The sequence below is a fragment of the Phoenix dactylifera genome, unplaced genomic scaffold (genome assembly GCF_009389715.1).
Source record: "Phoenix dactylifera cultivar Barhee BC4 unplaced genomic scaffold, palm_55x_up_171113_PBpolish2nd_filt_p 001265F, whole genome shotgun sequence".
NCBI classification, from domain to species: Eukaryota; Viridiplantae; Streptophyta; class Magnoliopsida; order Arecales; family Arecaceae; genus Phoenix; species Phoenix dactylifera.
The window spans coordinates 93,596-120,710 of record NW_024068598.1 but is presented as its reverse complement, the minus strand read 5'-3'; the positions used below and the strand labels follow the sequence as shown (position 1 = coordinate 120,710).

At 39.0% G+C, this 27,115-nt stretch overlaps 2 protein-coding genes across 3 annotated transcripts; both read right to left on the bottom strand.

Annotated features, from left to right (window-relative positions):
• Positions 1-1,362: 1,362 nt before the first annotated feature.
• LOC103697431 (calmodulin-2) lies at positions 1,363-27,115 on the bottom strand. Its single transcript, XM_008779280.4, is given in 7 exon segments — positions 1,363-1,634; positions 1,637-1,708; positions 1,711-1,882; positions 1,884-1,915; positions 1,918-1,954; positions 1,956-1,978; positions 26,901-27,115. Coding segments are annotated over 7 exon segments (444 nt in total). The 5' UTR covers positions 26,977-27,115; the 3' UTR covers positions 1,363-1,602.
• LOC120108307 lies at positions 20,093-21,533 on the bottom strand. 2 transcript variants are annotated; one of them, XM_039121894.1, is made up of 2 exons: positions 21,492-21,533; positions 20,093-21,403 (listed from the first exon to the last, which is right to left on the bottom strand). In XM_039121894.1, exon 2 carries the CDS (start codon positions 21,297-21,299, stop codon positions 20,211-20,213), a length of 1,089 nt encoding a protein of 362 aa, XP_038977822.1. In that variant the 5' UTR covers positions 21,300-21,403; positions 21,492-21,533; the 3' UTR covers positions 20,093-20,210. The 2 variants fall into 2 exon arrangements, with proteins under 2 accessions (XP_038977822.1, XP_038977823.1); XM_039121895.1 differs by lacking the exon at positions 21,492-21,533 and having other exon boundaries at positions 20,093-21,235; positions 21,328-21,466.

The window sequence follows — 27,115 nt, the reverse complement described above, 5'->3', positions numbered from 1 at the left end:
AAAAAAAGACACTTCTTTTGTATAGTCATACATAACCTACTTTTTGTAAATTTTCACTCATGTAAAAGAACCCAAGCACAAAGAATAATAAGTACACGGAGCCGACCCAGACCCAACCCAGAGCCGACCCGGACCTGATTTTTTTGGATTGGGACCGAGTTATATAGGGACTTGATCCGACCCGAATGACCCCATTGGATCAATAATTTTAGCCGTAGACCCGACTCGACCCAATTTCCATTTGATTGGGTTTGGGTCCAATATTAAGAACAACAAACAGAAATGGAATTGATCGGTCCGACCCACCTATTTGCACCCCTATTCTCTTATCCTTGATCACATGGTAGTCATCGTAATGTCATTGTCTATTTGGCGCACCATCTTCAGGTTGGCGCATAACCTTACCTTGGATTATGAGATTTCTTTCACATCATGCATCCAATTATCCACACACCTGATTACTCTTAATCTTTTTTTAATGAAATCATCACTCTTAATCTCAACTGCAAGTAATCACATGCTCCCCTCACCCTAGAATTTGGACAGATGGCATACTCTACCGATCACATCACCCTTCCAGAATATTCCTCTTTCGTGCGACGCCAAGTCTCCCCAAGATACCGTGTCTGGCCTCCATAACCTCCGTTTCTCTTGGCTAACGAATGTTGCCCAAGATAGAACTGAAACCCAGACCCATAGACCCAAAAACCAGAGCTGCTAAATGTTTAAAAGAGTTAGAACACCAGCCTTGTGACTGATATACGACAAACAGAATGTAACTGTCACACACCAGCCACCAAACAGTTAGATTATTTCTGTTCAAATCAACATGTTCGAAACACTCAAGACTTTCGTAACCCAGACACCATAAGACCATCAATATTGGAGTAAACCAGAACAATAAATGATCCAGTTTAACTTTTGATAAGACCTGTCATCGCTTGCACCAACTACAGATTTGACTCAGGAGAGCACCAACTTAGATACCATGGAACTATTACAGATTGCACTTCAACATAATAAAATAAAAACCACTCAGTACCAATGATCCAGGTAACAGCTTGTCTTTGCCTCTACTGCAACTAGAAGCGCCCAGTCATCAATGAGATTTACATTAACACAAAAAGGAACGCAACTGTCTTGACACTTCCAAGACAAGGACATATACCTGATTACTAGAATACCAAAGCACCAAATAACAACAGCACTTTCAAGTATCAGAATGAGATAAAAAAAACAGCTACAAGGTAATCATGAAGAATAAAATATCAATTTAATAGAAAAGGTCAAGAAAGAGGATGACTTCATTGTTTCAGTTTGCAGAAGTTGGGAAAAGGGTGATGCAGAAATAGGACTATCATATTGATTCAAGCAAAACCAAAACACTCAGATTGAAACAGACAGGACAAAATCACAGAACCATGGATGAATAGTACAATGAACAGTACCACACAAGACACAAAAGAAGAGAGAGCAACAGGCATCCCTGTTTTGGTTTCACAACTAAAGCTATCCAGATAAACTACCTGCATAAGAGGGAATGGGATCCATTTTACTGCATATCTTCCGTGATATTCCTCATATTTTTCATGTCAGAGAGGGTCACTTGGCCATCATGACTTTGACAAATTCCTATAGTTGATCTGGCCGTCACCATCAACATCAAGCCTCACGGATCATCTTCGTCAACGCTCCTCATCTGTCAGCTCTCACCAAGGTTGGTCATGACATGGCGGAGCTCAGCAGCTGAGATGAAGCCATTCTGATCCTTGTCAAACACTCGGAAGGCCTCCTTGAGTTCCTCCTCTGAGTCAGTATCCTTCATCTTACGGGCCATCAGGTTGAGGAATTCTGGGAAGTCAATAGTTCCATTGCCATCAGCAATCAACCTCATTTATCATGTCCTGCAACTCTGCTCAGTTGGATTCTGCCCCAGTGACCGCATCACAGTTCCCCAACTCCTTAGTCGTGATGCAACCTGTTCAAATTTCACCCAAAACAAACTGCACTTCTAAGATTTTATTTTCCTAACAAAGTTTGACACAAGCAGATTCAGCACCTGCTAGCTGCTTATCGGCATCCACTATATCATTCAGTTAAACAATTAAAAACAAAAACTGCAACCTTGTGTTCTATCTCCAAAGCAATCCATAATGCTTTGGGGTTAGAGCATCACCTACCATATTAACAAAACTAATGATTGCCAAATCTAGCACAACTGAAACATAGACAGAACATGTTTTAAAATAACACCGAATCACAAATCCATCTTTTAGCAAGAATATACAAGATTGAACAGCAAGAATTCACCTCCAATGTCGGCAATTCACTATTTCGTATTATAGGTATCATAATCTTTCATAAAAAGAAACTTGCTTATACATCATGGACCCCTTAAAACCTCCTAAGAAAGGTTCTGTTATAACAAAGCCCACCATGAATACTACTTCTGGAGATGTACTAACATCTCTGAAACAAGATAAATACTTAGCTGAAGAATATTGTGAATTCTAGCAAGAGATGCCCCTCTCAGTTTGCGGGATTGCAGGGACCCTGTTTGCAACTTAAAACTACTCACAAAGCTACAAGCTAAACGGTGACTTAATTTCATTAACGTTATGGCCTGACTCATTCAGTAAATAATAGCTGAGAGATTGCAACTACAAAGGCGTTTTTTCAGGTAAAGACCACAAACTACAAATTGCTTTTCAACTTGCAATAACATATATTGAACGATGCACAAAGCCCCAAGGCATGAATGCCTGAATAGGACCAGCCAATAAATAATTAGAGCCTATACAAAAATTCTACCGCAAATGCCAACCACTACTCAAAAAGGCCGACACTGGGGCATCCAAAGTCCAATGAAGCAGAACGAGAAAGTGCGATGACAAGGACTTCATTGATCAAACAATAAATAACATGCATACATCATCAAACGAATATCCAAACCGAGTTCGGGACTTCAGGCAGCTCTTTCCAAAATATATATCTTACTTATCCTTTCTCAAGCAAGAAAGCCATCAAACGAGTAAAAGCTACAATGATTCACAACCAAGCAGTAAAACACTTCACTTCTACTACCTAACACTGCAAGTTAGATCGAAAAGTCTGAAAGTTGCACCAAAGAGCAAAAAAAAAATCTGCTTCAAAATGAAAGAAGGAAAATGACCAAGAGTGGTGCTACCCAGATCGGATGAGGGCAGACCATGAAGACCAAACTTTTCCTCAAAAAATCCCCAACGACTGAAGCAATTGAACACCCTACCCTAGCGAGAGATAGCTGGGTCACAAGTTGTCTTCTTCTGAAAGATGGGATGGGGATCAACTCCAAAGCCAGATGACGGAATGAGGAGACCTAGGGATGTAGAAGATTGATAGGCAGGAGGACAGCCTCACTCTCTCTCTCCCTCTCTAGTTCTGATTCGATAGAATGCAAACAAAAAAAGCCTAAAAACAATTTCCATTGGAAAAAGCTATCATTGTGAAACTTCTTGTAAAGAAATCTAGGAAAATACCATCCTGGCATTCTCACAATACCTTGGCAATCAGCTAACACCAAAGCTGGAATTGGTGCAGCTGACTGTCTGTCATAAATCACTTACTTCTCCTTGCAGAAGCTCATGTTATCCTAAACCAATCATCTAGTGTTTAAGCAACATCCATCAAATGTATGAAGGTATATTGGTAAAAATTCTAGTCCACTGATCTCACATACTCTACATCCAACATCCATTACATGTTATATAATGCACACTGTATTCATACATAACAGCAACAGTTGGCCTAAAATTTTCTGCTTGATCTTTGAGCTACCTTAACAAAGTGCACAAAAATCAAATCACAATGATACCTTCACATGACATGGTGGGAACATGTCAAGTCGGAATCGGTCATTTTATGATATATTACATCATGTTGCTTTAATACTTAGATTTTCAATTGGTCAATCATGACCCACTAAATGTGAACTTTGCACATGCATACTCAAACCTTAATTCAGAAGAAGCATTTAGTTGTCAGATGTTTGCAATTGTTCCTTGCTTTCTGATCTGACAAGGACAACTACCTGATCGTTGATCCTATGGCTTGCTTTTCTATATTTCTTGCACTAGCAATTCTATAGAACAGATAAAAGTACTGATTAGTGCTCAATAATCGATAAATCCGTAAACAGAATTAGTTCATCCTTCATTGAAAAGCAATTCAAAAAGAAGGGGGGCACTATGAGAGTTTCTTGCAATAGCAGTATTCTGAATTTTTTTTTGCAAATTTTGAGAATGCATGCTTTTCAAAATGACTGTCTTTTTATATGAAGGACTAGCCAAACTTGTATGCTGCTACCTCCCTTGTCTCCTGCAGAATCAGAATCATGCCATTGCCTATTAAAAATTTGATTCTCATCCACTTATTCACTGCTCCTCTCAAGCCATTTCAGATTTCCTACGCAATACATAGAACAAAATATAGGAAGACAGAAATGGCAATGGCCATGAAATTAAAACACACGTACACGGCGCTGTAGGGGCGGGGCGGGGGTGGGGGGGGTGTGGGTGTAGCGAGCTGCTACAAAGCCTAACAGCTAAGAAATGTGATCGTCACTGACATCAGCCTGTAAGCATATTACACCCATGTTGGTCTGGGACCCATAGGAGCTTTGGTTTTCTTAAACAGTCCTAATACAACTCTATACATCAAAAATAAGAAAACAGACCAAAGATGTGAACTCGTTACATCATATTATACATTACGGCACTCAAAGTTCCACAAGACATGTTAGATAGTGAGTTTAAGATGGCCACGCTCTAAAACATTAACTAATAGAAACAGTGAACTAACACACATATTAAAAATAAGAGTAAATTACAAAAACCTCCTTGAGGTTTACGTTCATTACACATATACCCAATAGTTTGTAAAATCTACACTTACACCCACTTAAATTAACGGCGTTAGTAAAATTATTTACCTCATGTGAAAAATCAAAATTGCCTTTAGGTGGAAAGAAGGATACACACATTTTCTTATATCCTTGGGTATTTGTTATGTCACTTAAAATTATTTTGGTCATTTTTGAAATTTTTTTTAATGTGGTATTTGGGTCCTATTTAAGGTTAATGATTTGACTAGCGTCCTGTTAAGTTATGGGTTAGAGTGTTAGATAAAAATAAACCTCAGAGGTAAGCATAAGTTTTTCAAACTATTGGATGTAAGTGTAATTTTCCACTAATCTCAAGGGGGTTTGTAATTTACTCTAAAAATAAAATCAACTGGAAGACCCATTTTCTAATTAAAGAATGTGATGCACATACATTTCAAACTTTGGAAATATTAGGAAAGCAGTCCATTCAGTTTAGCTTAAAATTCCACAAGACATGTTACATATCTAGGGCACTCATACATCATATTATAGATTAGGGCACTTAGTACATCATATTATATGTTGGGGCACTCAAAATTCCACAAGACATGTGAGATAGTGGATTTAAGAAGGCCAGGCTCCTAAAACATTAATTAGCAGACAGTGTGTGAACTGACACACCATACTAAAAACAAAATCAATAGGAAGATCCATTTTCTGATTAAAAAAAGTGATGCACATACATTTCCAACTTTGGCAATATTAGAAAAGCAATCTGTTCCTGGATTTGCTAATTCATAATTCCAATGGATCATTCAACAACCTTCGGTTAGTCAGCTTTTGGTCGATGTCTAAATTTATCTTGTTTATCCCTTTTTGCTAATTAAAAGCAGAGAAACAATTAATATATTCAGGTAATTACACATCTAGAATTACCACTTCAACTCATCCTATTTCATCAGATCCAATATATATTTCCAAGGATGAAAAGCATATGCACATTTTCAATATGATATCATTCATGAACAAGATTCCATACTTGGGATTTTGTTTTTTTTTCAATCTATTCAAGACTATGCCAAACTTTTACCAAAATGGGTTCAGTTTGAGCTAAAACTCTAATCTTAGTCGAGCTTAGCTCGTAGGTTTGACCAGATCTAAATGTTCCATTTAGACCACTCACATATTTCAATCTTCATGACACAAAAAATGGAAAGTCTCCAGCATGTGATTATCAAAATTACAGAAATTGATTGGTTAATATAGTTCGTGAATATTTTTGAACACAACAAATAAAAAATCAGACCAAAGGTGTCGGACTCATAACATCATAATGAACATCGGGTCTCCACAAGATTTCACAAGGTTGATATGTTGGACAACAAAACTAAGATGGCTAGATTCCTCAAAGGTTGAACATGCAACAGTATCATAAACCTTAACATGCAACATTTTCCACAAAGAACATTGCTATTTTGAGAAATAATTGGTATTTACTTACTAATATTAACAATGATATCCTAGTTATCCTTCTACTTTTCTAGTTTTCTGTTTTCATATATCAATTATAGTGGTCTAATTAATTGATGTATTTAGTGAAATCATTATCCAAGTAAGGCCTTGTTTGGGGGAGTTGTTGGCAGTAGAGCTTTTGGAAGTAGAGTTTTTAGAAGTAGAGATTTCTAAAGTAGAGCTTTTATAAAAAGCTGTTTACTGTTTGGTAACTACATTTCCAAAGTACTGTGCCACTTTAACATGTGTTTGGTAAATAAACTAAAAAAGTATTTTTGGCATGACAAAATGACTATAAGAATATTACATAGTATTATTCAACAGAGCATAATAACATACAATACATAAATATATGATATAATATAATATTACTGTAATGTAATATAATATTATTATAATATAGTAATATAATATTGTATACTATAGCATAATAATTTAATATAATATTAAATTATTTAACATAACATATCAATATATTATGATATAATGTAATATAATATTATATTTATAGTATAGTACAATAATAAAGATATAAAATATTATAATTATTAGCATAAAGTAATTTTTCATAATATAACAAATTTTCTAGCTAGGTGATAAATTGGTTACGATTATTAAAGGGACATTTTTAATAATTGTTATATTTTATCACGGGTATTTTGATCAAAAAAATAGCTTTTCGACCAGGCCTAAAAGTGCTTTTCCGAAAAGCTCCAAAATAAAGCTTCTTCTAAAAAGCTATTTGAGAATCATAATGTTATTTTGATGTTTACAAAATCATGAAGGCCATATGGAAGTACCAATGCTATTAACAAACTTAATCAAGTAAATAGACACTCAAGGAAGAGAGAAGTGATATATTCTCGATACATCCTACAATTTCGATACATTCATAATACACTCATCTACTATGTTCAAAATGACCTTCAAGAATTCATCCAAAGATAATTCTATTAGAAGAACTTGAGAGAATCTAATTTTCATTTTGACAAAATTAATAGTGAAGTTTTCTTGATAAGGGGTAATTCCGTCTTTTTTGTTAGTTAAAGAGATGAAACTTGAATGTGCCATTCATCCTAAATTAATTGGAATATCTTTTTATTGCTTTAATGTGCTAAACTAACCTTAAAGTGTAGATAAACAGGGTTAGAGTCGACCCCATGTAGTTTGGAGTCGACTCTAATATATTTGGCATGCCTTGGCACAATGCGGCACACCCTTGAAACACTTGACACAGGTTTGGAGTCGACCTCAGAAGAAATGGAGTCGACCCTGGCACAATTTGGCACAATCTAGCACAAATGGCACAGAGCTCGGGCCAACTCCAAGAAAACATGAGTCGTCCTCAGGTTGAGTCGACCCCAGAAAAGCATGAGTCGACCCGAGCCTAAAGAGTTAGAAAAATAAGTCTCTGAAATTCCTGAGAGGGCCGGCCACAGATAAGCTTGAGTCGACCCCACTGTAGCTCGAGTTGACCCCAAGAAAAGTTGAGTCGACCCCAGCCTAAAGAGTCAGAAAAAAATAAGTCTCTGGAATTCCTGAAAGGGCCGACTCCAGATAAGCTTGAATCGACCCCACTGTAGCTTGAGTCGACCCCAAGAAAAGTTGAATCGACCCCAGCCCAAAATGTCAGAAAAACAAGGTTCTGAAATTTCTGAAAGGGCCGACCCCAGCCAAGTTTGAGTCGACCCCAGAAAAATGAGCCGACCCCAATCTGTGGAACAGTAACTCGGGTCGACCCGAGCAAAAGCACGACTGATAGCATAACGTCTAGTTATGCAAAAGTACAATTTGAGTATTCAACGGCTAGAAATGGCTAGTTACTCTATTCCAACAGCTAGGGAAGTGATCATTTGAGGTTGAAGAAGTATTTAAGAGGCACTATTCATCGGGGGAAAAACCTTTTGCAAAAATCAAGAGTGCATTCAAGAGAAAAGAAAGTCGAAGTGTTCTTCATTAATTTGTTTCATTCAAATTCTAAAAGAAGGTGGTTGAGCAGTCTTCAAGTATCTTCAAGAGCTCCACCAACTCCTTAAGAAGTGAAGCAATATTGGCAAAGAAGAGAAGAGCAATCTACAAAAGCGATAAATATTCTTTTACCTCTTCTTTAAGTGCATTATTGTATTACTTGCTCATTTAGGAGCTTTAAACTTCTTCTCTACTTATTCTTTGTAAGGTTTGTCGGTGAGCCCGTAAAACCAACGGTGTAGGTTGTTGGTGAGCCCGTAAAACCAACGATTAGGTTATTGGTGATCCCGTAAAACTAATTGTAGGATTTTTGGATTGTGAACCCGGCAAAACAATCCAACTGTAATCCGCAGGATTATAGTGAATTCCCAAAGGAACGCTTTAGGAGTGAATGTAGGTACTTTGGAGAGCACCGAACCACTATGTTTCTTGTGTGTTTGCATTGTGTTTTTTTTGGTTCCACTGCACATATATAATTAACACAAGCTAAACTACTCATACATCTATCAACTAAATTAAGGTCCTAAAAACTTGGAAAACCCAATTTACCCCCCTCTTAGGTTGTTATCTTGGGCAACAAGTGGTATCAGAGCAGGTGCTCTTGTATTAATTGTTGATATAACAATCAAGAGCCAAAAATTATGACAACTCATATTGGTAGCTCTCTATCCGAGGAACAATCAACAAATAGACCACTCCTATTTAATGGCACTAATTACACGTATTGAAAAGCACGAATGAGAATATTTATACAAGCACTAGATTATGACATATGGAGAATCATAATCGAAGGACCACACATACCCACCATTAGCATAGATGGCATGGTCATCCCTAAGCCACAAAAGGAATGGGATGATAATGATAAGAGGATGGCTCAACTTAATGCAAAAACCATGAATGTCCTCTATTGCTCACTTAATGCAAATGAGTTTAATAGAATATCAACATGTAATTCAGCTAAGAAAATTTGGGATAGATTAGAGGTTACACATGAAGGCAAAAATCAAGTTAAAGAATCCAAGATAAATATGCTAGTACACAAATACGAACTATTTAAAATGAAATCCTCTGAAAGTATAATTGAAATGTTTACAAGATTCACATAATCAATGGTCTCAAAAGCTTAGGCAAATCTTATTCTAACTCTGAATTGGTACGCAAAATTCTCAGGTCTCTACCGCGTATGTAGGAGGCCAAGGTGACTGCAATTCAAAAGGCCAAGGACCTCAATACATTTCAGCTAGAAGAGCTTCTAGAGTCCCTCATGACCTATGAGCTGACAATGAAGCAAAACTCTGAAGAAGTCAAGAAAAAGAAGATAATTGCCTTGAAGTCCATGAGTCAGATGAGTCCAATGATGAAGAAGGGTACGATGAAGAAGAAGTAGCGATGCTTGCCAAGAAATTCAGAAAATTCATAAGAAATAAGAAAGGACTTCATAAAAGGAAGCCATTCTCCAAAGGCAGCACTAGCAAAGAAAAGAGTAAGAACAAAGAAAAGGAAAGAAAAGTGCCAATCTGTTATGAATGCAATAAGCCCGGGCACTTCAAAATAGATTGTCCACAATTAAAATGGATGGCAAGGAAACTCAAGAAAAAAGCTCTCACGGCTGAATGGAGTGAGGGTAAGGAATCAAACTCAGAAGAGAAAGATCAGCAACATACAGCTCAATTGTGCTACATGGCAAACGACGATCAGGTAGATGCTGAACTTGATTGTGACTTTACTGTAAATGAATTGCATGATGCTTTTCTAGACCTAATGAAAAAACACAAGAAACTAATTCACAAAAACAAATGTTAAAGAATGAAAATCAGACTCTTATGGAAGAAAAATTAAAACTATCTAATAATCATGAAACTTTAAGTAAGGAATTAACTCATGAAACTGAAAAATTAATTAAAGAAAACAGTGAACTAAAGAGAGATGTTGAAAAATATAAATCTTTAGTAGATAAATTCACACTCAGCTCAACAAAAATTGAATATGATCTTAGATAGTCAAAGAGCCGTTTACAATAAAGCAAGATTAGGTTATGAACAAATAGTAAATAAAAACATCTAAAGAACTTGTTTGTTAAATCCAAAAATGAAAACATAATATGTTATTGTTGTAACAAAATAGGGCATAAAGACTATGAATGTGATTTTAGAAAACTTAACTATAACAACAAATTAAATGAAAAAAGCAAACCAAGATTTAAGAAAATTTGGATTCCAAAAGGAACGATAACTACTAACCCTAAAGGACCCAACATAGTTTGGGTACCTAAAATGGATCCTTAATTTTGCTTACATGTATGTCTTACAACCAATGAGAAGAATCGACTATGGTATCTAGATAGTGGTTGTTCAAGACATATGACAGATGATAAGGATCAATTCATCACCGTGGAATCTAAAGATGGTGGAGTGGTAACCTTTGGTGACAATGGCAAAGGTCACATTATTGGAAAGGGTAAAATCCGTATCACTCCATCTACGTTTATCGATTATGTTTTGTTGGTTGATGGTCTAAAACATAACTTGCTAAGCATAAGTCAATTTTGTGATAAAAGTTTTGAAGTCTCTTTCAAGTCTTCAGCGTGTATAATCACTAGTCCCAAAGACAATAGTATAGTACTCATAGGACATAGGCATGGAAACATTTACATTGTAGACCTTGATGATCTAGCCAAGAAGAATGGATTATGCCTAATTGCCAATGAGGATAAGATAAGTGAAACTAGTTGACTATGGCACCGAAGACTAGGTCATGCTAGTATGGAATTAATTTCAAAATTAGTCAAAAAGAAGTTAGTGAAAGGTTTACTAAAATTGACTTATGAAAAAAATAAAATTTCTAGTGCATGTCAATTGGGTAAACAAACAAGGTCATCTTTCAAATCTAAGAACATAGTCTCAACTACTAGACCATTACAGCTCATCCACATGGATTTATTTGGACCAACTAGAACTGCAAGTTTAGAAGGCAAAAAGTATGGACTAGTAATTGTAAATAATTTTTCAAGATATACATGGATGTCATTCCTTGCACATAAAAATGAAGCGTTTTCAGCCTTTTGAAATATTACAAAAATGTTATAACTGAAAAGAACATCACTTTAATCTCAATTCGTAGTGATCATGGAACCGAATTTGAAAATCAACACTTTGAGAATTTTGTAATGAAAATGAAATTTCTCATCAATTTTTAGCTCCTAGAATGCCTCAACAAAATGGGGTTGTTGAAAGGAAGAATAGGACCTTCGTAGAAATGGCTCGCACTATGCTATGCGAGTCAAATCTTCCAAAATACTTTTGGGCTGAAGCTGTAAACACCTCCTGCAATATCTTAAACCGTGTTTTAATTCGTCCAATAACAAAGAAAACTCCCTACGAACTTTGGAAGAATAAGAAACCAATTGTCAAATATTTTCGAGTTTTTGGTTGTAGATGCTATATTTTAAATAATGGCAAGGAGAATTTAAGTAAATTTAATGCCAAGTCAGATGAGAGTATCTTCTTAGGATACTCTACATCTAGCAGGGCATACAGAGTCTTCAACAAGAGCTCTATGGTTGTTGAAGAATCAATCAATGTTATATTTGATGAAACTAATAGTGAGTCCTCTAGGAAAGAAAGTGTTTTTGATGATGATACAAAAACGTTCGAGCTTGAGAAGTTAACCATTCATGATACACCGACTCATGAACAAGAAGATACATCAAAGAAAGATGAGGAAGAAAAGGAAGATGATCATAGTTCACCACAGCATCAGGACCTACCTAAAGAATGGAGGTATGCACATGGACACCCCAAAGATTTAATAATAGGTGATCCATCACAAGGGATAAGAACTCGATCCTTCCTAAGAAATATTAATAACTATCTTGCCTTTGTATCTCAAATAGAGCCTAAAACTTATGAAGAAGCGGAATATGATATAAATTGGATCAATGCTATGCAAGAAGAATTGAATCAATTTAAAAGAAATAATGTATGGACATTAACTGAAAGACCTAAAAACAAAACCATCATTGGAACCAAATGGGTTTTTAGAAACAAACTTGATGAAAATGGAATAGTAACCAGGAACAAGGCTAGGCTAGTGGCTAAAGGTTATAATCAAGAAGAAGAAATTGACTTTGCGAAAACTTTTGCCCCAGTTGCTAGGTTAGAAGCTATTAGATTACTACTTGTATTTGTTTGTTTTATAGATTTTAAATTATATCAAATGGATGTAAAAATGCCTTTCTAAATGGTTACATAACAAAGGAAGTATATGTAGAACAACCTCCTGGTTTTGAAGAACATGTATTTAAATTGCATAAGGCACTATATAGTTTGAAACAAGCTTCTAGAGCCTGGTATGATAGATTGAGTAAATTCTTGCTAGATAATAAGTTCAATAGAGAAAATGTAGATAAAATACTATTCATTAAGAGAAAAGATAAAAATCTTCTTGTAGTGCAAATATATGTAGTAATGTAGATGACATAATATTTGGTGCTACTGACTATTCTTTGTGCAAAAAGTTTGCTAAGTTAATGCAGGGTGAGTTCGAGATGAGCATGATGGGAGAACTCAATTTCTTCCTCGAAATCCAGATCAAGCAAACTAAGAAAGGGATCTTCATTCACCAAACTAAATATACAAGAAAAATCCTCAAGAAGTTTGGGAAAGAAAATTACAAGGAAATGGAAACTCCGATGAATTCTACTAGTAAGTTGGATAAAGATAAAAAAGGTAAGAGCATAGACACTAAAATTAATAGAGGTATGATTGGATCCTTACTTTATCTTACTGCTAGTAGGCCTGATATTATGTTTAGTGTTGGAATGTATGCTAGATATCAGTCTAATCCTAAAGAATCACATTTATCTGCTGTTAAAAGAATTCTTAGGTATCTAAGAAGTACAAGTAGCATAGGATTATGGTACTCTAGAGATTCTTGTTTTGAACTTATTGCATACTCAGATGCTGACTTTGCTGGATGCAGACTAGATAGAAAAAGCACTAGTGGAGCATGTCAATCCTTAGGTGCTAATCTAGTCTCATGGTTTAGCAAAAAGCAGAATTTAGTTGCACTATCAATGGCTGAGGCCGAGTACATTGCAGCTGGAAGTTGATGTGCTCAAGTATTATGGCTTAAGCAACAATTAGAGGATTATGGAATTAAGCTTGATAAGATTTTCATAAAATGTGATAACACAAGTGCAATCAATTTAACCAAAAATCTAGTTCAACACTTTAGAGCAAAACATATTGAAATAAGATATCACTTCATAAGAGATCATGTGCAAAATGGAAATATAAATATTGAACATGTATGCATGGAAAAGCAATTGGCTGATATATTTACAAAACCTCTTAGTGAAGATAGATTTTGCATGCTTAGGAGAGAATTAGGAATAGATGATCCTTTTGCATAACAAGGTCAAATGTTTCATGATACGCTCCTCTCATCTCCTAAATTCTGTGAAACATTGGTAAAATGTTTGATTTAGAGCTTCCTCTCATGAATATCATTGACCTATGAAAATTTGGTAAAAATCAGAAGAGTAAAAAATCATTAAAAAGAAAATTTTGTTTTTGGCCTGACCTCGGGTCGACCCGAGGTCCTAGAGAGGTCGACCCGACTCACAAGGGCGGCCCAATACATCTGGGGGCCTAAGGCGAATTCAGTAAATGGGGTCTCTTTTTTTTAAATAATAAATTTTTTTAATAAATATAAAATACTTAAAAAAATGTTATGGAAATAGATTGCTGTCAAGTACACTATTTCAACAAAGATGCATGAATCTAATAAAGGTAGACAAAAAGTCTCTTCAGTTTAATATAATTTTTGAATAAAAATATTAAAAAAAATACTTAAAAAAAAAGGGCCCATGAAACTGTTCTTGGCAATACTGTTTACCATGTGAAGCGAGAGCAAGGAAAAGGCCATCCCATGGCGCTTCACGGTCAAAGAATTTGTCCAGAAAGGGACCTCTCTATAAGAGAAAGTAGGGTCATTATGGGAAATTCACTCCATCTAATTAATAAAAGTCCCATCCTACCATCTCCCCTTCAAGTGAGTACCCAAGCAGCCACTGCAACATCACGGCACAGCAGCCATTCAACCCCCCCTCCCTCCTCTTTCTCTACCCTCCTTTTCTTTTGCTAAAGACCATCTCCCCCTTCAAGTGAGCACCGAAGCTGCAACTGCAACATCACAGCACAGCAGCCATTCAACCCCCTCCCTCCTTTTCTCTCTCTACCACCCAAGAGGGGAGAAGAAACCGAGAGGAGAAAATTAAAAGAATCTCCACCCTCCAAGAAGTCCATCTCCAATCCCCCTATCTTTCTTCCTGATGGCCCAGCTGGATCAGGATTCAGGAGTAATGACTTGTGAGGGAAGGAAAACCAAGACCAAAACCAAAAAAGAGAAGGGATGAAAGATAAGAGTGGCTTCAGGCGTGTATCAAGCCAACCAAATCCCTCCTCTCTCTCTCTCTCCACCTAAAACAAAACTACTATCCCCAACTTCCCCAATTGCCCCTCTGCAGGCCAGGAAACCCTCCACCTCCCTTCCATCGGGGGAAGACTCGTAGCCAGCTTCTGCTCCCGGAGGCCTTCCATTGGCCCGGGGCCTTAGGCGACCGCCTCGGTCGCCTAGGGCTCGGGCCGGCCCTGCCGACTCACGCCGACCCAAGCAAAAGCTGGGGTCGACCCGACTCGAGCCGACCCAAGCAAAAGCTGGGGTCGCCTCGACGGCGGGTCCCTCATTTTTTAGGGCCGGCCGAAAGCTCATTTTGGGGGCTATTCTCATTCCTAAACTTCTAGAAACCCTATTTCCTCTCCTCCATTCACCTCCAATCACCAGTAAAACCTCATTCCACCCTCTCCCAAGCCGTTAGATCAAGTTGCAAGGAAGGTTTTGGTGAAAATGGGACCCAAACGAGCCGTGGCCAAGCGATCTAAGAGAGTAACACGCCCATCTACAGTTGAAGAGGAAGTTAGAAGGTCACCTACAGTTCCTCCACAAGCTAGACCTCGTGTGGAGCCTCCCCAACCCTCTTCCCCTTCGGTTTTGCTTGCCAAGTATGCGGGGAGACCGGTCACAACAAGTAGACGCATAAATTTTGACTTTTTGGATCAAGAGGAATTTAGATTGCGTAGATGGATCCAACAGGAATGGGAGTACCTCTGCTCCCTAGATCTACAGACCTACCCGAGATTAGTCCGTGAGTTTTATGCTTTCCTACGGGTCGGTGCGGGAGGGCTCGTGTCCGAGGTACGTGGGGTTCAGATCCATGTTACTGAGGAGAGCCTAGGACATCTGCTCCATCTCCCATGTGAGGGTGCCATACCAGATAGACCAAAGGACAGGATTAGAGCTCTACAGATGATCATGGAGAGAGATGAGATAGACTATTCTGATGATCTGGTAGCTAGTTTCTTCTCAGCTGAGATGAGATTGCTTCACAACTTTATAGGTCGAATACTGTTTCCGAATAGCGGGAGATTCGACCATGTGTCTGAGAGAGATTTGGCAATTATGGAGCATGTTATTCAGGGCATTCCCCTGAATCTCCTGGTGATGATGATCAGACAGATGCGTGAGGCCGTGACTAGGGCGAGGGCTTCTTTACCCTATGGCATGGTACTCCCACTGATTTTTAGACAGTATGACATATGTCTAGTAGGAGAGATCTCCAGAGATTTATTGCATATCGACACCTACACTGCACTCACTTAAGCGCATGGGGTACGAGAAGCTGAATGGTCACTGGGTGCGCGGAGGTGCAGGGCCACAGGCACCAGAGCCTGGTATACCAGAGCCCAGAGACTTCATTCCAGAGCCCGAGATGCCTGCTGACCATCCTTCATCACATGCAGAGGCAGGACAGTTATCTTCTGCACCTACTGGATACACAGAGGAGTACTGGAGTAGGATGACTGAGATGGTATCAGCTCAGATGATGAGTCTCTCCGATAGGATGATGAGTCAGTCAGACAGTATTACGGCTGAGATTAGGAGAGTATCCACTCAGGTGACGAGCCTCTCGGATCGGATGACTACTTTAGAGAGAGAGTTCCCTGGTCCCCCTGGAGCTCGAGCAGCTGAGTCAGAGGTCTCAGCACAGAGCCAGCCAGTTCATAGGGCTCACAGACCATCCCATTCGTATCAGACCATACCTCCTCTCGCCACTTACACTAGGAGATCTAGAGCCAAGTCACAGCCTTTGGATGCCTCTAGGCCTACTGATAGCACTACAGGAGCACATTTAGACTAGTCCCTAGAGACGTTCTAGTTCTCTATGTATTTTGCCTTTTGTTGATTGTAAACAATGTTATCTTTTATGGCATTTTGAATTTCTAGAACATTGTAATTTTGGCTTTTATAAAATACAATGTCTTCTTTTGAATTATGATCTTTGTCATTGGCATGCTATTCACCTTTGTATTATATATTCTTTTTGATGATGACAAAAAGGGGGAGAAAGATATAAGAAAAGGGAGAAACATATAAGAGAGAAATATATGAAAGATACTCTATAAGACTCTATAAGAAAGAAAAATATGAAGAAATTATAAGGAGAAAAATATAGGAAAGGATATCTATATTTAAGGGGGAGAATATTGACAACATGCAAATCTGAATTTTCATTAAATAAACATCTGAATTTTGAAATTTCGATACATGAGAATTCATAATACATAACTTATGGTACATGGAAACTCACAATGTATAAGTCTAGATATTCAAGAAGGTATGATACATAAGCTTTTGGCACACAACTATAGAAAGTTTCATTGCCTCGATATATAACTTGAAATTCTTAATTTGGCATAAATCCTTGAAAATTTTGACTCAATGAAACATAAGAGAAAGGGGGAGTAAAGCTAAAACAAATTTGGCATCAATATGAATAAGATAGGGGGAGCTCTTGGTTCTTTGATACATACTCCAAAATTAGACTATTTTGAAAATCTTGAATCAAAAGCATCCTATGATGTTAAATCAAATTTTTCTTATGAATGGCAAATTGACCATAAGTAATGTTTTGTAATCATCAAAAAGAGGAAGATTGAGAATCATAATATTATTTTGATGTTTACAAAGCCATGAAGGCCATATGGAAGTACCAATGCTATTAACAAACTTAATCAAGTAAATAGACACTCAAGGAAGAGAGAAGTGATACACTCTCGATACATCCTACAATCTTGATACATTCATGATACACTCATCTACTATGTTCAAAATGACCTTCAAGAATTCATCCAAGGATAATTCTATTAGAAGAACTTGAGAGAAAATCTAATTTTCAGTTTGACCAAATTAAGAGTGAAGTTTTCTTGATAAGGGATAATTCCGTCTTTTTGTTAGTTAAAGAAATGAAACTTAAATGTGCCATTCATCCTAAATCAATTAGAATATCTTTTTATTGCTTTAATGTGCTAAACTAACCTTAAAGTGTAGATAAACAGGGTTAGAGTCGACCCCATGTAGTTTGGAGTCGACTCTGATACATTTGGCACGCCTTGGCACAATGTGGCACATCCTTGAAACACTTGGCATAGGTTTGGAGTCGACCCCAAAAGAAATGAAGTCAATCCTGGCACAATTTGGCACAATCTGGCACAACTGGCACAAATGGCACAGAGCTCGGATCGATCCTAGGAAAGCATGAGTCGACCTCAGGAAAGCATGAGTCGACCCCAGCCTAAAGAGTCGGAAAAATAAGTCTCTGAAATTTCTGAGAGGGCCGACCCCAAATAAGCTCGAGTCGACCCCACTGTAGCTCGAGTCGACCCCAAGAAAAGTTGAGTCGACCCCAGCCCAAAATGTCAGAAAAACAAGGTTCTGGAATTCCTAAGAGGGCCGACCCCAGCCAAGCTTGAGTCGACCCCACTGTAGCAGGAGTCGACCCCAAAAAAATATGAGCCGACCCCAATCTGTGAAACAGTAACTCGGATCAACCCGAGATTTGCTCGGATCGACCCCAGCACGACTGACAGCATAACGGCTAATTCTGCAGAAGTACAATTTGAGTCTTCAACGGCTAGAAACGGCTAGTTTCTCCATTCCAACAGCTAGAAAGTGATCGTTTGAGGTTAAAGAAGTATTTAACAGGCACTATTCATCAGGGAGAAAAACCTTTTACAAAAATCAAGAGTGCATTCAAGAGAAAAGAAAGTCTAAGTGTTCTTCATTAATTTGCTTCATTCAAATTCTGAAAGAAGGTGGTTGAGCAGTCTTTAAGTGTCTTCAAGAGCTCCACCACCTATTGAGAAGTAAAGCAATATTGGCAAAGAAGAGAAGAGCAATCTACAAAGCGATAAATATTCTCTTACCTCTTTTTTAAGTGCATTATTGTATTACTTGCTCATTTAGGAGCTTTAAACTTCTTCTCTACTTATTCCTTGTAAGTTTTGTTGGTGAGCTTGTAAAACCAACGGTGTAGGTTGTTGGTGAGCCCGTAAAACCGACGGTTAAGTTATTGGTGATCCCGTAAAACCAATTGTAGGATTTTTGGATTGTGAGTCCGGCAAAACAATCCAACTGTAATCCGCGGGATTATAGTGAATTACCAAGGAGACGCTTGGAAAGTGGATGTAGGTGCTTTGAAGAGCACCGAACCACTATATTTCTTGTGTGTTTGCATTGTGTTCTTTTTGGTTCCACTGCACATATATAATTAACACAAGCTAAACTACTCATACATCTATCAACTAAATTAAGATCCTACAAATTTGGAAAACCCAATTCACCCCCCCTCTTGGGTTGTTATCTTGGGCAACACTATTTTAGCTTTCTGAAAAAGCTAAAACAGCTTTCTAAAATTTTTACCAAACATTCCTATTTCATCTAAAAGTGATTTTAGAGGGCCAGAAAGTGCTTTTTGGCCCTCCAAAAGATCCCCCAAATGGGGCCTAAATTATAATCATGATGTGCCATATCTGTTTCACTGACTAATCAATAAATCATAAATTCCAAATTTCCATTTGGCAAGATATTTCAAACTCTCAGTAAATTAAATTGATCCTAAGAGCATTCAATGGTTACCCTCTCCCACCCCCACCCCCCCAACCCCACCCCACCCCCACAAAAAAAAAAGAAGCAGCAAGCTATCAACAACTAAAACAGACTCAATATTGCTCCTAATACAAGGCTGAACATGTAAAACAAAAACTTACATGAGCTTCACACAAACTACATCTGACCTCAAGTCTGACCAATTAATTGATGGGTTGAGTTTGAGGTCAAACCTCAATCTAATTAGTTTTAGCTACATTTGGTCATAGCTAGACTCATCCAAATTACTCTGTCCAGTTTTTGCATCCATGGGTTGCAAAATTTTCTTTATAATCCGGTTGACAAAAACACCATAAAAAATACTTCCCACAGAATTGTTCTAAAAGTGCTTAGTCAAAAGGCCTTTGCAAAACTAAACATTCCTCAGTATAAGTGTGACAAAATAATCTTCATGATCCCAATGTTCCATCTCTGATTCAGCTTTTTTTTAAATAAATTACATGATGGAAAGTTAATGTAGTATGTTTCTCTAGATCAAGGTCCGCCGTACCGGTCCGGATCGGCGTATCGGTGGCCGGCCGGACCGGTACCGTACCGGCCGGTACCGCGAGCCAAACTTTTTTTTTTTAAATGTTGTCTCTGTTGGATCTTAAATTAAGTGAAAATTGATGTTTTTTTATTGCTTTTTTCATGATTTTTGATGTTTTTATATTTAAATTTAGAGTTGAAATTTGAAACATATATGATGCATGATTGCATGTTATGTTTTTCTCCCGTTCCAAATGATAAAATCATACACATAAAATATCTTCAAATTAAGATACAATCATTTACATACATTTAAAGTACTCTAGGATATCTAAAATCGGGACGAGTGCCGATGGCTCTCGTAGATATCTGGATTATAAGTATAATCAGGAGGAGGCAAATCAACCCAATCAGAAGAAACGCACGCCAGGTTATAAGAACTGTCGGATCTCTCGCTCATGCTCTGGCTCTGAGAGGTGTCCTCTGATTGTGTAGGGGCCCATCCAAATATGGCGGAAGCAAAATCCAATGCACCATATCCATATTCGTCAGGCTGAGGCTGTGGATAATAGAATCCATATCCGTATGTTGTCGGATCTGCAGTCGTATCCTGTCTTCCTGAACGACCTCGAAGAGCCCGTCTTCTATATCCAATAATATCCTCACGAAATCTATCAGGTGGTCGACCGTGGTCCGTATCCTGTGTAGCACCCATAAATTGGGACTCACCGGTGAAATAAAGACCACCCTCCGGCTGTGTCTCATGAGTACCATACTGTCCTCCGCTCCCTCCATGGCTAGAAGATCCATCACCACCAGAACCTTCATCGCTGCTAGTCCAAGTCTCTTCCTCGACACTCTCCATTGGGATTCTTTGTTTTTCTTTCCTGGCCCTCTCTGTCTGGCTCCCCTGTGCCTGCGGTTGATCAGCTCTGAAAGTGCGTGGAATATTGCGCTCAGCCCATTGCTCTGGATCGACCCCAGTTTCGGTGGCTATGAAGGTAGCTGGTTGTGGAGGCGATCCTGGCTCGTCAAGCTCGGGCTCCTGCTGCTGGCCTACAAGCCAGCCGAGTAGTGGATCATCGTCATCAGCGGTGAAGGATCCGTAAATCGGATTTGTATACTTGAGCTCCACTTCCTCCTGGATGCACTTTAGCCTCAACCGCAAATTGTAATGCACATAAATAAGGTCGTTGAGGCGCTTTTGCATCAAACGGTTTCTTTGTTTGCTATGGATAAGGACGAAGGTGGACCAATTGCGCTCACATCCACTAGAGGAGACTGTTTGGGAGAGGATCCGGATAGCTATCCGCTTTAGATTTCTCGCGGATCCGCCAAAATGCACCCACCATTCAGCTGCAAAAATATTTATAAAAATTACATATATGATAGTTCCATAATGGTAACTAAGTAACACCATGTGAATGTTTTCCTAATGTGTCACGTACCTGGATTCATATTGTGTTTGCTGACGACAGCCACTCGTTGGCCAAAACTGTAGCTACCCTCTCTAAATAATTTGCTCTGTGAAAAATAAGCATAAGAAAACCACGTTAATAATTGAAGATGCCGATATACTTACACATGCTGGTAATTACTAAATCATAATTACCTCTTCAAGACATAGGGCCGCTTTTTCTGGATCTGCCTCCATCTTGTAAATCACATTACGCAAAGCATCTAGAAGTGTTTCATCCATACCAATTCCATCTATGCTGTACTGAAACCGGGGGTTTAGGTAGTATGCTGCACATGTACGAGACTATCTTAGCATAATTATATAATTATATCCATCACTATAATTGTCACTATAATTATATCTTAGCTTACCTGCTAGATGTAATTCCGTACCCATTTGCGCTCCCCACCGTTGCTCAATGATGTTGATGTATGACCGGCCATATGCTGGATCTGCCTCCATAATCTGATCCTTTGCCTTGACCATCATGTGATACAAAAATCCCATCTAGGGGTAGATCTCGCTATCTACGGCCCGCAGCACTTCATATAATGGTTTGATAGCTTTGACTATTGTAGTAGCCCGCTGCCAGAATGGCTGTCTCGTCACCAAGTCTTCTATCTTGCTTCCTTCAGTGCCGGCATAAGAATATCTACTATCATACCACTCGGAACTGGCAAACATCTGACGTAGGCTCCTCTCTTCTCGAATATGCTATCAAGTGCGATGAAGTTGATAGCAAACCGTGTGACTCCTGATCTCAGAATCTCTCCCCCTGCATACTTTCTCATCAATGAAAGGACCCAGTTATGGTTATAAATATACCTGGTAATGCGTTGGGCTATCTCCACTGTTTGTTGCACCCTACGGATCTTTCCAATGTCCATCAACATAAGATCGATACAATGTGCAGCACATGGGGTCCAGAAAATATGTAGCCGCCGTTCCATCAAGACCTACCCGACAGCCTTATATTGCGGCCCATTATCAGTGACGACCTGCACGACATTCTCCTCTCCTACCAGATCAATCACATCCTCCATAAGCTTCAGCATGTACGAGGTGTTGTGCACATAAGCCGAAGCATCAATCGACTTGTGGAAGAAGGTCTTAGCATCACAGTATGTCAGAAAGTTGATGATGCTCCGTCTGGTTGGACCGGTCCAACCATCGCACATGATGGTTAGTCCATATATGGGCCACTTGCTCTTGTAGGAGTCAATCCAATTCTCCAGCTCCTTATTGTTGTCAAGAAGCTCACCGTATATGTCCTTCGGGCCTGGAGGAGCTACACCGGGACCGGCAGCTTGTATGGCGGCAATGGCAGACCTGTAGTATGTATTGTCTGCCACATTCGCTGGGATGTGGCTGAAGTGAAACCAGGATCCAATAGCTCGCCACATAGTTTTCTTCTTATCCTTCATCCACATTGTGTCTACCCTCTGCTGCCTTGAATCTCTACTGGAGAGAGCATGCGGATCTACATCATGAATTGTCGCACCTTGTGAAATTCCTCTAGATGACTTCTTTCGGCTACCAAAACTACCCAGCATAGATGCAATTCGGCCACGTTCTTTGCTGACTGAAGTTGCCCTCAAGAACTCTGGATCTTATCTAGTGCTCCCAGAACCGCCGCCCGACTCATATGCGGAGGGCCCAAATCGAGCCCTATGCCTGGCCACCTCCTCCTGCTGCCACTGATCATCCAGACTTGCATGCATGGCCGCCTGAATATCTGCCTCCTAATCTAGATCCTCGACTTCCTCTGGCTCCCTAGAGTGATAAGAAGGTGGCTCTGCCGCTTGGCGATCGACCTCCGTCCTCTTCTTGGAAGCCATCTCCTTCGCTTCTTTGGCCTCAGCGAGATTCTGCCTCATCAGCACACGAATCTCGCTAAGACAATTTGGGTACGTAGCAACCTCACCGGAATTTCCGGCTAAGTGTTGCTTCAACCTGGTTACCCCTCCTTTCTTGAAAATCTTGTCGCAAAACTTGCATTGAAACTGGTGTCGTTGCCCCTCACTTCCAAATCTTCGTCCATAAGACCAGCCAATATCACGCTTTGCAGGGTTCGTTTTTCTTGATGGCTCCATTTCTATCATAAAAGGACAACTTATCAAAAAATTAAGCTAATAAAGTAAATTTTTGCATTATCTTATTATTTAAGTAATTTATAAACTATTTTTTTAAATAAATTATTAACAAAATTAATGAAATAACATAGGACAAAAAAACCGCACCTTAAATAGTCTCCGCTAGATTTTTTGGGCAGGACCTCCTCCTCAATTTGTGGGCTATCTTTCAAATCTTCCCATCTCTGATTACTCTTCAGAGGCTCATTTCTGGATTTTAGTTATTCTGGAGTTATTAACAGAGCCTCTCGTTCGGTTTTTATAACCGAACGAGCGAAGCTGTCAACTCAAAAAAATTATTTTTTTTATGGGAATGAGTGGCCAGAGGCCACTTCCTTTCCCATCAAAAAAAAAGCTGTGGCCTCGGCCACAGCTTTTTTTTTTATTATTTGACAGAAGTGGCCCTCTTTCCTTAAAACCACGCGCGGGCGCGTGGTTTTATTTAAAACCACAGCGCGTGGCGCTGTGGTCCCCCCTCCAAAAAAAAGGCTTTTTTTTTTGACAGACACGGGCCACTTCTTTCCTTAAAACCACGCGCGGGCGCGTGGTTTTTAAAACCACGCGCCACGCGGTGGTTTAAAAACCACAGCGCGTGGCGCTGTGGTTCCCAAAAAAAAAAACCGGCTTTTTTTTTGACAGAAGTGGCCCGTGGGCCACTTCTTTCCTTAAAACCACGCGCCACGCGGTGGTTTTAAAAACCACCTTGCGCTGTGGTTCGCCCCCAAAAAAAAAAAACCGTACCGGTGCAAACCGGCCGGTTCGCACTGGTACGAGGCCGGTACCAAGCGGTACCGGCCGGTACGGGCTCCGTACCGGCCGGTTCGCAGATGAAAACCGAAAAATACCAGTTTTCATCTATTTCCGGTACCGGTCAAGGACCGGACCGGTACGTACCGGCCGGTACAGGCCGGTACGGCTTTCTTTGCTCTAGATTAACATTTATTACTACTAGGGTATAGTTGGAAAATCCTGAAGAAAGCTCAAAATGCAACATCTGAGCTAACTGCAAGAAGATTATCATTAGCTGGAAGATTTGAACTTTCAGAAAACTAAAATTTGATCAAAGAAGCTTTAATACGTAGACAGATGTGTGGTTCATTGACTTGGTTATTGGAGGGCTTTCTGAATCATTATCGGTCACAACTTGATGTTGGCTCAACCAAAACATGGGGGTTCTTGACATGTGAAATCAATAAGGGCACCTAAGATCCCTAATTTAGTTATATGGCGGATATGACCCATAGGATTTTTTTGAGAAAAAAAGCCACAAGAGAGGAGATTTACACTTTATTTGTTTTCCTTCTTTAGAAACCATATAGAAATATTGTTAACCAGTATGCTGTTCCACCACAATCTGTTGTACACAAGAAGCTAAGTTTTGAATTGCAAATGAATTCTCAATCCGTTGAGCTTTATACCTCTGCTTGGAAGTTGGAAGCAGCACCTCGAATTCAAATGTTTTGGTGGAAGGTCTTATGGTGTCAACTACCCTGCAAAACCTTATTGTTTCAGAGAGGCATCCTCCAGCCACAGGCCATTGCTTGTGATGTTTGTGGTTTAAAAGGGGATTTAGAACATGTATTAATCACCCCTTCAGCAGCTATAACAACTTGGAATCATCTTTGGGAGCATTTGTCCGCTGATTTCAATTTTGACTCCATGGATTCCTTACATTCTATGTTTAATTTGAGATCTTTTCACAGTCAATCTATTGTCCCTTATTGTGGTTGGCTGTCATTGAAATTAACAAATAACAAGCTTTTTCAAGGTTCACATACTACCCTAAGGTAGTTGGCTAATTCAGCAATCAATCTGAATTTGAAATTTCATGAGGCATTGAAGGTGATACTACAATTACTCTAGGGCACCAGGATACATGTAGCACCAGTAGCTCATCTCAATTAATTAACAAGGAAGTTCATTGGGTACCCCATCCCCCTGGTTTAGTTAAAGTCAATTTCGATGGCTCCTTTGTACAAGGACCAGCTGGTGTTGGTTTTTTTATTAGAAATCATCTTGGTCAAGCCTTGTTGGCTGGCTCCAGAGTTTTTTCTGTTGCTTCAATTCCTCTATCTGAGCTTTGGGCTGCATGGGAAGGTTTAATGTCAACTATTGATGGATTACAGTGCAGTAAGATCATCCTAAAAGGGGACTTTGATGTTGTTATTAAATGGATATCAGAAGCTTCCACAGTCAGCCTACTTCATCCTTTGCTTCAAGATACAAGTCAAACCATATTCCTGTTACATCATTTTGATGTGCATCATGTATTCAGAGAAGCTAACTTCTCTGGAAGGCATACAAAATTTAGACCTCGTCAGACACTAAATTTTTCCTTCAAATTTGGCTCGTTTGATTCAGTATGATGCTCTAGGTTACACCTATTTGCGCTTTATGTAGTTGTTTCTTGAGGTCTTTGACGTCCCAGTTCACCCAAAAAAATAAAAGGGAACTCCATGGGTCAAGCCTTCTGCATATGGATCGATCTAACTAAGTGACAATTTATTGCAGCAAGCATACTTCCGCCCCCTTGTGCAGTTTATCCATATAACATCCATAAACAGTATCTAAAGTTGTAGCACTGTTCAAAAAGTTGCTATCCAGGAAATTTTGAAGAGCAACCCTTGGGTGCCTTGCAAGGATAGGAGCAGGATGTCATATCAAGTTCCCTTTCAAAATTAGCAAATCATACTAAATCAGGAGGAAACAATTCAATGATTAACTAGTCATTATGCCAAACAAGTGTAACGTTGTCATGAACAATGTCGAGTTAGATGGATCGAGTACCAGGTTTAGTATTTAAATCTCAATCCATCAACACACTATCAATACTATGATGATCGTAGCTCCCAACGAGCAATGTGACCATTGTTAAAACAGGGTAGCATCTGTCACTACTTTAGACTGGTCCCGGATAAAAATCAGAAAAAGAAAATGTAGCCCGGAAAAATCTCAGATCAACAAACACAAGTTATAAGAGATGTCATCAGAGATCAAGAAGCATTTACTAGTCATCAATTCAAGCAAAATAAATAAATAAATAGATAATTCTAAACTCAAATAAATCTGGATTGCGAGTAACAAATAGGCAATCAAACCGTACACAGCATCCTTAAAGTTCATGTGAAAAAAAAAAATCAAATTCCCAAAAGAATCGACGCGAGAAAAATCAAGAATCTATGAAGATCGTATCTAAACGAACAACACCAATATACTTCAACCTATCTTGTGATATTAATTAAAAACAATGAAGAAACCCTGCATCTGTAACACCCACAAAAATAATAGAAACACAATCAGATCAACCGCCAGATCCGAGCGGAAAGATCCCAGAACCAACGGAAAAGGAAACAAATCACATCAATATACGGATCGAACGGAGAAGAAGGCAAGGAAATGATATAGCGGAAGATAAGAGGAGTAATCTGACCGTCTCCGTCTTTGTCGAACAAGCTGAAGGCCTCCTTGAACTCAGAGATCTGGTCGTCCGTGAGCTGATCCGCCATGGCTTCTCCGAGATCGAGAACAGAGAGAGAACCGAGAAGAGATCTGACGCCGAAGGCGAAGGAGAAAAAAGGAATCGAGCGCCTTCTGCCCTCGGCCTCGGAAAATTTAGGGTCATTTTATACGGGCTTGGTGGCCTCG

Bases quoted from the DNA above. Each gene is read 5' to 3' on its own strand.
- LOC120108307 (XM_039121894.1), bottom strand. From the start codon at position 21,299: ATGGTGTTACTTAGTTACCATTATGGAACTATCATATATGTAATTTTT.